General features: G+C 36.9%; 1 protein-coding gene across 4 annotated transcripts; it reads left to right on the forward strand.

The window, feature by feature from the left end:
- Positions 1-50: 50 nt before the first annotated feature.
- sco1 (synthesis of cytochrome C oxidase 1) lies at positions 51-8269 on the forward strand. 4 transcript variants are annotated; one of them, XM_079405928.1, is made up of 8 exons: positions 53-158; positions 235-297; positions 1584-1697; positions 1856-1946; positions 2085-2282; positions 3146-3238; positions 3329-3444; positions 5157-5535. In XM_079405928.1, exons 4-8 carry the CDS (start codon positions 1916-1918, stop codon positions 5289-5291), a joined length of 573 nt encoding a protein of 190 aa, XP_079262054.1. In that variant the 5' UTR covers positions 53-158; positions 235-297; positions 1584-1697; positions 1856-1915; the 3' UTR covers positions 5292-5535. The 4 variants fall into 4 exon arrangements, with proteins under 4 accessions (XP_079262053.1, XP_079262054.1, XP_079262052.1 ...); XM_079405929.1 differs by having other exon boundaries at positions 73-158; positions 1581-1697; XM_079405927.1 differs by having other exon boundaries at positions 51-297; positions 5157-8269.
- The last annotated feature ends 3641 nt before the right edge of the window (positions 8270-11910 follow it).

Genomic DNA, 11910 nt, shown 5'->3' on the forward strand with positions numbered 1-11910 from the left:
CGTTTGTTTATTATAATTTTTTTTATTTAAAGCGAAAAAGCGGTTACCTTACGTCACATCCGGTATCTAGTCAGTATGCGCCTTAAGTAACGCAGCGTAGGTTGTGTAAGCCGACAGTCAGTCCCGCGTCGGGGAAGCATGATGTTAAGCACAACGGGGTTAGTGTTCAGTTTAAAGAGTTTAAGATGTCAGGCGTTCAGATCGATGTGTATAAGTAAGTGTTATAATGTCCAGAGTCCCTGCAGTGTGTCCGGATCAGCGCACGCGCCTGCAGGGCTGTCACACAGCAACACACTGGTAGGCCACTGGCTCTTTTATTCAGTCATTCATAAATACTGCCAGAAATACTAATTATGTAACCTACGGCTTTGTGTGTAAAGTAGTTGGTCTGACTGAAGTGTTACCAGTTTAGTTTGAATCAATTTTAATATTCATTTAAATGTGTTGTGTTATTGTACCTTTAAATGTGATGTCACTTATATTGTAACGTGGTTCCCATCCTTTTTGACTCCAATTGTTCAACACAATATTGAAAGGCCCCTCATAACAGTTATTATATTCCTATTGGTATGTTCTGCTATATCGCCTGGGTCATTCCGTGTCAATTCAGGTTCCTGGCTCAATTTTTTATTTTGCTAATATGTTTTCTGAAGAAAGATAGACATATACTGTATAGTAATGAAAGCCAAGAAATGTCATGGATGAATAATCCATGGGGGGGTCAAAATGTCAGTTTGCACCTGAGATTCAGAGCCAAATTACACAGGGTTAAAAATGACTTTGAAAGATGGCAGCATCGTTATTTTATTTTTACACCAAGATCGGTAGATTATTATTATAATCTGTTGATTTTAGCTATTTTTGTTGCATTATGTGCCAGTGGTGACCTTTCAAAAATGGGGAGAGAGCAATTTTCAAGTTTTTTTCTCCAAAGTTCGCAGGCGTGTAATTCAAAAAGTGTTAGAGATATAATACCCTTTTAGATATTGGGTCTTAACAAACTTCCCATTTGGCATCTTCATTTTTAAGGTCCTATATGGTTCGGTTCCAGAGATATTGGGAATTGTTTCTTTTGGAATCTTCATTTTCAAGGCCCTACATCATTCAAATAATAGTACTTTTTAAATAAATTTTAAATTTTGCAGTGAATTAGGTCTTTTTTGACACGATTGACCTGAGTTTGAATCCACCTTTTGCTGAACTTTTTCTTGCTTTTCAAATCTCATATCACATCGGAAAGGCATTTATTTTCAATAAAAATGAGGGAAATAATCGAAAAGTTTCAAATAAAGTATCGATTAGGGTTAGTGTAGGTGTAGGGAGGGCTTATATTGTCCCAGTATGGTGGCTTCCATTTAATAATTTGAATTAGAATTATAATTTACACTATGTTATCATTGCATACTATTTTATAATGTACTACAATACTGAGGTGCAGATGATTGGCATTATTTGCAGTAGTATAAATAGCAGAAAATCCTGCTATTTTAACATAGTGTAAATAAAATCTATAGCTTTTTGTACTTTTTATATCTATTTGCCGCTGCCTTTTATTTATTCTATGTGACCTTCTTCTTCAGCAGTTAAGGACGTGTAGGGCAGCACCGTGTGTGTCCTTTCTGAACATACGGCTTCTGTCCACTCTACCTCCACCACCCTCATCTAAAAGAGACAAATCAAACAACAAGAAGAGTGGCGTAAGCATCATTTACAGCACTACACAGCTCTCTTTACCATTTTACTAGCCCAAAAGTAGGGCACTTCTCAGATTTGTTCAACATTTCTTCAGACATTACTGACTATTAAGTGTATTTCCATCAGACTTACCAATGGTACTGATGTCTCTTTTCCACAGCCAGTTACATGGAAGTCTCTTGCTATCACGTTTGCGTTGGGTGGAGGTCTTCTTCTAGGGATGAAATACTTCAAGAGAGAAAAAGAGGAAAGTAAGGACATGGATTTATGCACCTGAACAGCATGTATAAGTGATTAATATACACCGCATTGCTTTGACCTCCTTATTTTATGCAAGTCCTCCACATCATAATGAGAGCGTTGTTGTTGATGTGTTTTTGGTGTTGTAGTGATTGAGAAAGAAAGAACAAAGTCGATGGGAAAAGCAGCACTTGGAGGTCCATTCTCACTCATCGACCACAACAATAAACCCACAAAGAGTGAAGATTTCCTCGGCCAGTGGCTGCTAATCTATTTTGGTTTCACACACTGTCCAGACATCTGTCCTGATGAACTGGAGAAAATGATTGAGGCTGTTGATGAGATTGGTAATGTAGCATTTCATTTTTTTTATTACGTAGAGCCACAGTTTAGATTTACATGCTTTATAAAGCTCTCAGCATTGATTCACTTCTCATGTTTTAGATTTTTGAAAATCATATGAAAATGTCTGTAAGCTGAATTGTATTTTATACAGTGGTCATAAAGTATTTGTTCACTTAAACTACTATTCAATTTAAAAATAGTAGTTAAGTCATACTAAAGTGTCCTTGGACTATGGAAATGTGCTTTCCAAATAAAAAGTAGTGATTCTCAACTCTTTTGACTTAAAGGCCCCCCATTGTCCAACGTCATATTCAGAGGCCCCTCGTATAAATTATTATACTTCCACCAGTATGTTCTACTGTAATTATGATAAAGCTACTTGTTTTCAGTCTTTTTTATGAACAGAAACTGGGAGTGTTAATATATTAAAAGAGTTAACCACAATTATTTTTGTGATTCCAAGAACTGGATGTTCTTAAATACAAAAATAGTTCATAATGACAATTATTAAATTTTTGCAATGAAATAGGGGCTTGATTTTATTAAATTTTTTTTATACAAATTAAGAAAATCAAGTTCAGACCTTGATTTCCTATTTTTAAATATATAATATATTTAAATGTACATATATTTTTTTAAATATCTGATTGATATTAAAGTATCAATAGACTTTGGAAATGTGTTATATGAAAAATGCAATTTATATTATATTAAATTACGTTACATACATTATTATTTATGTAATACTTGTTTTTTGTATTATAATTATTCTTAAATCAGTAAAATCACAAGAAGTGGCATTTATTTTAAAGAGAAAGAACACCATAAACATTTTCAAGCAAAACCTGTTAATTTTCTGTCACAGATCGAATTAAAACACTTCCAGACATAACACCAATTCTCATCACCATTGATCCTGATAGAGACACACCAGAAGCTCTGGCAGCCTATGTCAAAGGTGAGCAGGGATCATCTTTATCACTCTACACTCACCGAATGCTGTAATATGATTCCTTGTCATTTATAATTTTCAATGTCTCACATGCAGAGTTTTCCCCCAAGCTGATTGGTCTGACAGGCACAACTGCTCAGATTGAGCAAATCTCCAGAGCCTACAGAGTGTATTACAGCCAGGGCCCAAAAGATGAAGACAACGACTACATTGTGAGTGTTTAGTTTATAATGTAAAATAATTTAGTTTTACATGTGTAATAACCTGATGTGAGACAACAGATATTTTCCTGCCTTATAGTAAAGGGATAGTTCACCCAAAATGAAAATTCTGTCATTTACTCACCTAAAAGACGACAGATGATGGTAGCTGTTGACTTCCACAGTATGGAGAGAGAAAAAATACCTTGGAATGGCTACTGTCTACTGTTTGGTTACCAACATTCTTCAAAATATACAACCTGAGTTCCAGAAATGTTGGGACGTGTTTTAAATTTGAATAAAATTAAAACTAAAAGAATTTCAAAATCACATGAGCCAATATTTTATTCACAATAGAACATAGATCAAACTGAGACATTTTACAATTTTATGCTCAAAATGACCTCATTTCAAATCTGATGCCTGCTACAGGTCTCAAAATAGGTGGGACGGGGGCATGTTTATCGTGGTGTAGCATCTCCTCTTCTTTTCAAAACAGTTTGAACACATCTGGGCATCGAGGTTATTAGTGTCTAGAGTTTTGGTGTTGGAATTTGGTCCCATTCTTGCCTGAGGTGTCCAGCTGCTGGAGAGTTTGTGGTCGTCCTTGGCGTATTTTTCGTTTAGTGATGCGCCAAATGTTCTCTATAAGTGAAATATCTGGACTGCAAGCAGGCCAATTCAGCACCCGGACTCTTCTGCTACGAAGCCATGCTGTTGTAATAGCTGCAGTATGTGGTTTTGCTTTGTCCTGCTGAAATATACAAGGCCTTCCCTGAAATAGACGTCGACTGGAGTGGAGCATATGTTGCTCTAAAACCTTTATATAACTTTCAGCATTCATAGTGCCCTCCAAAACATGCAAGCGGCCCATACCGTATGCACTTATGCACCCCCATACCATCAGAGATGCTGGCTTTTGAACTGAACACTGATGACATGCTGGAAGGTCTCCCTCCTCTTTAGCTCGGAGGACACGACGTCCGTGATTTCCAACAAGAATGTCAAATTTGGGCTCGTCTGACTATAGAACACTTTGAAACAGTCCATTTTAAATGAGCCTTGGCCCACAGGACACGATGGCGCTTCTGGACCATATTCACATATGGCTTCCTTTTTGCATGATAGAGCTTTAGTTAGCATCTGCAGATGGCACAGCGGATTCCACAATCTTTTTACGCACTCTTTCACAGATTGGAGAGCCTCTGCCCATCTTTACTTCTGAGAGACTCTGGCTCTCTAAGACATTCCTTTTATAGCTAATCATGTTTCAGACCTGATGTCAATTAACTTAATTAGTTGCTAGATGTTCTCCCAGCTGAATCTTTTCAAAATTTCTTACTTTTTCAGCCCTTTGTTGCCCCGTGCCATCTTTTACCTGTAGCAGGCATTGAATTAGAAATGAGCTCATTTAGTGGATAAAAGTGTAAAATTTCTCAGTTTAAACATTTATGTTCTCTGTGTTCTATTGTGAATAAAATATTGGCTCATGTGATTTTGAAAGTCTTTCAGTTTTCATTTTATTCAAATGTAAAAAATGTCCCAACATTTCCGGAATTCGGGTCATATTCTTTGTGTTCAGCAGAAGAAATAAACACTTGAGGGTGAGCAAATGATGACAGAATTTAAATTTTTGGGTGAAATGTCTGTTTAATGAAATAATTCCTAATAATCTCACAAGCCTGTACTCAGCATGCATATATTGTATTTTCTCATAACTGCAGGTTGATCACACCATCATAATGTATCTGGTGGGACCTGATGGCCAGTTTCTTGAGTATTTTGGACAGAACAAGAAATCTGCTGAGATCTCATCATCCATCGCTTCCTACATGAGGAAGAACAAGCATGGAAAATAAGTGAAATGGCATTGTTTCAGCACATGTTAGAGCACTTATTTCCGTCTCAGAATACCGTCATTTCTCTGTGAAATGGGTTATATTGATAATATATTGAAAGTGCAATTCTAATTTAAAAAATCAAAGACTTTTGCAACATTCCCCATTTCTTTACAGTCCAACTTTTGTTGACACTTGTTTTTAGTTTCAGTGAACAGCAATGACATTCAAATAATTCAACTTCAATAAATTCTTCTGATTTAGATTTTTTTTTTTTTTTTGTTAATGAATTATGTGGTACCATATCACATCACAACCTTACACCAATACATTCAATACATAAATTCATGATTTATTTTTGTAAATTCTATAAGTCAAATTCATTATGTAGGTGAGTACTTTCTGAACACCAATTCTTACTAACACAGGAGACACCTGTTGATACAACATAGTTTTATATAAATGACTCAGAAAAGCTGTATGTAAATTTTGAGGTTATTACACAAAAATGTTACACCATAATATACTCATATTTTACTAAACCTATTAGTCTTAAACCTTTTAATGTAATGGCCATACAAAAATAGGGTTGTCTGTGTTTCAGAATTTGTGGGATGGCCTGGATGAGTGTGAGATTTCCCGGCCTAAAATTTTGTCCCAGTCCCCCCTGGATCAATCATCAATCAATAATAATTAACAAAAAAAAGGGTATACATGTAAAGTCAAATTATAGGTCCATAGTTCATGTATTATGTTTATTGTTCTTTAATTCTAACATTATAACATGAATTGCAGTGAAACTGTTATAAAGTTGAATTTATTTATACCATAGTCTCACAGATTTACACTATTTGTGGAGGCATATATATATGCAAATAAATTATCTGCCAGCAGGAGGCGCTGTTGAAGCGGCAGAGAGCAAGGTTTCACCGGTAACGCTGTACACATTACATGCAATGTCTATATTCAGCTTCACCTTTGTTACCCCAACTATTAATTATTTAAGGAACTCCAACATATGTTTAAAACGCATACGTTTTTTTAGCTCATTTAACACAACATTTTAAGGCAGCCAGGTTACAATTATTTTAAGTTGAATCAACGTGTTCGTTTTTACAGTGTACAGCACTGCATATCAACGTTTCAATTCAATGGCTATTGTAGTCTATCATTATCTTCCATACCACGTGGTATAGCCTAACCAAGGTTTTAAAGCTATTGAAAATCAATTATATTGACCAGTGCAACAGGCGTTAACACGGACGCCGAAAAAAATACATGCTGTTCACGCTTGCGGTGTGAAATCGGCGTAATGCTGCTCTTACTGGCTTCTACACTAATCAAACACACCTGATCCAGCTAATCAAGGTCTTCAAGATCAGGCTATTAAAAGCTACAGGCAGCTGAGTTTGATCAGGGTTGGTAGAGTTCAGTGCAGAGATCATCGTGAGAGCGCAGGTCGAGAAGATGACAGCTCGTGACTGCTGTTTTATTGTGTCTGCATATCCAGAATATAATATCCAGAAATAATTACTTTACAAAATAAGACTCCAAACCCATGCAGTACCTTTGCTTAAGTAGGCTACATAAAACTTTCATGCTTAAGTTCTTTTAGGCATCTTCTTTCCTCTTCATTTTACAAGGAAAACGAAAAAGACCAAGGTAGGCTTTTTTTAACAAGAACACTAGTATTAATATGACTTCAAAATTGTTACCATGCCATCAAATCCTGGAAAAAAAATAATAAAATCTTCCCCTCTTTAACAACTACATGCAGTATAGCCTGGGCAACTAAATATAGCTTCTTGCACTTGAATAAGCCAATTGACAGTTTAGGGATGAATATTATTACTTTCTTTTGAAGCTGATAAATATATAAGCCTACATTTTTATTTTAAGGTTTGATACACAAACCTTGCAAATACAGAAATGCACTATTACAGCGCTCCCTGGCTTCCCCTAATGATCCTCTTGAATCGTTTTCTATAAGACCCGGTCACTGTCTAGAGGAGCTGATGGTTGTGCCTTCCCGTGGAGGATGTGGTTCAGACTGCTCTGGAGGACTCTGTGACCGCATGCTTGCTGCCTGTTTTCAGTGAATTTTGGTTAATGGTTGCTAGAGGTCTTCCAAAAGAAACGGAAATAAAATGTTATGAACATTTTCTGCTCAGAAAATGCTAGGTTTCACAATTACAAAGAAGCAGCAAGTAATGCAATTGACAGACTGAAGTGGTATTTTCTTTTAAAATGCACTCCAATGATCTTTACTTTGAAATTCCAAAAACTATTATTTTCCAGTGAATGAGACTGTCAGCAGTGGTGTGTGTGTGGGTTTTTTTCTTTTCTTTTCTTTTCTTCTTCCTGCATATCAGCAGAGCCTGGAGCGTGTCCAAATGAAAGCTTTAGAATAGGAGCTTGTTCTGTGTTCTGTGACGATGACCGTGAATGTCCAAATTAAGAGAGATGCTGCAGCAATGGTTGTGGACGTCACTGTATGGCTCCATATATAGGTATGTTTTTGCGTTCATTTTTGGCTCATGAATCGTTTTTGAGTTGTTTTTTTTTTTCATGTCTTTTAATATAACTCATCAAATTTTCAATGTTTAAAATATTAAGCCCATAGCAATGTTTCAAGCACAGATTGGCTTTACTTAATTTACCTGAATAAAATGGTTCACTCTGTAGGTGTAACTCCTCATGCCCAGTTTAGTGCTGTATGTTGGAGACTTAATGCCACTAAATGGACTGACTATCTATGTCCATGCAGTGAGGCCGGGTCGATGTCCCAAACCGAGGAGGCCTCCAGTGTGTGATAGAAAGTGTTACCATGATGGCCAGTGTCCTGACAAAAAGAGCTGTTGCCCAACCGCCCGTGGCTATGCATGCATTAAATCGTGCAGAGTTGTCCGTCGGAAAAAATTTCACATTTTGGAGATTAATTCAGTGCTTCATTCAGGAGATGGTGTACCTGTTTGTAATCCAAATAAATCTCATACTTCAATAAAGTGTTTTTATTTTTTTTTATTAAAAGGAGCTGGGACCTGTTTCAGTAAGGAGGTTCCTAACTCGGAGTTTGAACATGGGAAACTGGTTTTTCAGTTTCAGAACTGCTTTTTTTTTTTATTATAGAGCTTACAGCTCATGGAAGTCAAATCCAGTATCCCAAAATATTAGCGTGTTTCCTAAGAACAATCAAAAGGATTTGCAAAACAAAAGTTCAAGTTCTTCAAAGTATGTTAATTTATGCACCCAATACTTGGTCGGGGCTCCTTTAGCACAAACTCTGATATCAGTGAAGTGTGGCATGGAAGCGATCAGCCTGTGGCAATGCTGCGGCATGTTGAGCCTTCAGCTCGTCTGTATTGGTGGATTGACTGTTTCTTATCTTTGTCTTGAAAATATCCCATTGATTCCATACAGGGTTCAGGTCAGGCATGTTGGCAATCAAGCACAGTAATATCATGCTCAGCAAACCACTTGGAAGTGGTTTTGGCAGTGTGGACATGTGCTAAAGTCCTGCTGGAAAAGGGAATCAGCATCTCCATAAAGCTTGTCAGCAGATTTAAACATAAAGTGCTCCCAAATCTCCTGGTAGATGGCTGCATTGACTTTGGATTTGATAAAACACAATGGACCAATACCAGCAGATGTCACGGCACCCCAAATCATCTCTGACTTCAGAAACTTCACACTGGACTTCAAGCAGCTTGGATTCTGTGCCTCTCCAGACCTAGATTTCCAAATGAAATGCAAAATTTTTATTTTATCTGAAAGGAGGACTTTGGACCACTGAGCAACAGTCCAGTTCTTTTTCTCCTTAGCCAGGTAAGATGCTTCAGACGTTGTTTCTGTGTCAGAAGTGGCTTGGTAGCCCTTTTCCTGAAGACGTCTGAGCGTGGTGACTCTTGATGCATTGACTCCAGCTTCAGTCCACTCCTCGTGAAGCTCTCCCAAGTGTTTTAATCTGCTTTGCTTGATCGTATTCTCAAGCTTGCTGTCATCCCTGTTGTTTGTGCACCTTTTCCTGCCCAATTTTTTCCTTCCAGTCAACTTTCAAAGAACAAGAGACACACAGAATTTATACTGTAGGGATGATCATTAATTGAAACTATTATATATAGTTTACAAATATTGTAATATTTTGAGATACTGGATTTTTGACTTTCATGAGCTGTAAGCTCCAATCATCAAAAAATAAAACAAAGGAACTTTTTAAATGTTTTCATTTTTGAAATGTTATTTAAAAAAAAAACATGAGATGCACCTGTACATACAAAAAGTGCAAACCCGATTCCAAAAAAGTTGGGACACTGTACAAATTGTGAATAAAAACAGAATGCAATGATGTGGAAGTTTCAAATTTCAATATTTTATTCAGAATACAACATAGATGACATATTAAATGTTTAAACTGAGAAAATGTATAATTTTAAGGGAAAAATAAGTTTATTTTAAATTTCATGGCATCAACACATCTCAAAAAAGTTGGGACAAGGCCATGGCCACATTTACCACTGTGTGGCATCCCCTCTTCTTTTTATAACAGTCTGCAAACGTCTGGGGACTGAGGAGACAAGTTGCTCAAGTTTAGAAATAGGAATGTTGTCCCATTCTTGTCTAATACAGGCTTCTAGTTGCTCAACTGTCTTAGGTCTTCTTTGTCGCATCTTCCTCTTTATGATACGCCAAATGTTTTCTATGGGTGAAAGATCTGGACTGCAGGCTGGCCATTTCAGTACCCGGATCCTCCTTCTACGCAGCCATGATGTTGTAATTGATGCAGTATGTGGTCTGGCATTGTCATGTTGGAAAATGCAAGGTCTTCCCTGAAAGAGACAACGTCTGGATGGGAGCATATGTTGTTCTAGAACTTGGATATACCTTTCAGCATTGATGGTGCCTTTCCAGATGTGTAAGCTGCCCATGCCACACGCACTCATGCAACCCCATACCATCAGAGATGCAGGCTTCTGAACTGAGCGCTGATAACAACTTGGGTTGTCCTTGTCCTCTTTAGTCCGGATGACATGGCGTCCCAGTTTTCCAAAAAGAACTTCAAATTTTGATTCGTCTGACCACAGAACAGTTTTCCACTTTGCCACAGTCCATTTTAAATAAACCTTGGCCCAGAGAAAACACCTGTGCTTCTGGATCATGTTTAGATATGGCTTCTTTTTTGACCTATAGAGTTTTAGCCGGCAACAGCGAATGGCACGGTGGATTGTGTTCACCGACAATGTTTTCTGGAAGTATTCCTGAGCCCATGTTGTGATTTCCATTAAGTAGCATTTCTGTATCTGATGCAATGCCGTCTAAGGGCCCGAAGATCACGGGCATCCAGTATGGTTTTCCTGCCTTGACCCTTACGCACAGAGATTGTTCCAGATTCTCTGAATCTTTGGATGATATTATGCACTGTAGATGATGATAACGTCAAACTCTTTGCAATTTTTCTCTGAGAAACTCCTTTCTGATATTGCTCCACTATTTTTCGCCGCAGCATTGGGGGAATTGTTGATCCTCTTTCCATCTTGACTTCTGAGAGACACTGCCACTCTGAGAGGCTCTTTTTATACCCAATCATGTTGCCAATTGACCTAATAAGTTGCAAATTGGTCCTCCAGCTGTTCCTTATATGTACATTTAACTTTTCCGGCCTCTTATTGCTACCTGTCCCAACTTTTTTGGAATGTGTTGCTCTCATGAAATCCAAAATGAGCCAATATTTGGCATGACATTTCAAAATGTCTCACATTAAACATTTGATGTTATCTATATTCTCTATATAGTTTATGAGATTTGTAAATTATTGCATTACTTTTTTATTCGTAATTTACAGTGTCCCAACTTTTTTGGAATTGGGTTTGTAAATTCAAACAAACAAAAAAAAGATTAAGTGTTGTGTATCAGTGATGGTGTGTGTTTATTCTGCAGGTGTCAGTGGAGTGACTGAAGTGACTCAGAGTCCTCCATTAATCACAGTCAGTAAAAGAGAAACGCTCTCGTTGGTCTGTAACACAGGCAGCTCTACTGATGGTGGACACTGGTATAAACAGGTCACAGGAGAAGCATCTCAGTTTGTTTTAAACTCTTATCACAGCTGGAGATCTCCAACATTTGGATCTGGATTCTCCTCGTCTAAACTTATAGTGTCTTATCCAACCCAGTCAGACTATCATCTGTCAGTCAGTAATGTGGATGTGGATGATTCTGCAGTGTATTACTGTAAGACATGGGATGACTCTGAATGGGTATCACAGTGATTCACAGCATGACAAAAACCTCCTCACTGCTCACATTCACTTATGCTTCTAGACAACAGATGAAAAGTAAGGGCACCCTAGTGGGAAAAAAAAGTATACTTTATTGTATTTGTAATATATTTCCTGTTTTAATAGTACATTGCAAATACTAACTAAACATTTACTATTTTTAAATATACAAAAAGTATATTAGCAGCATGCTTTTGACTATTTTCACAATACAACTTTTAACACACTTTAAAATAATTGTAATTTAGTATATTTTCAAAAAATATATATATTTTACAAAAATATACTTGAATTGAAAGTTTTTATAAGTATATTTATTTGCACTTAAATATATTTTATGAGTATTTTCTAACTGTGCTGAAAATTAT

The sequence above is a fragment of the Barbus barbus genome (assembly GCF_936440315.1).
Source record: "Barbus barbus genome assembly, chromosome: 4".
Taxonomy (NCBI): domain Eukaryota; kingdom Metazoa; phylum Chordata; class Actinopteri; order Cypriniformes; family Cyprinidae; genus Barbus; species Barbus barbus.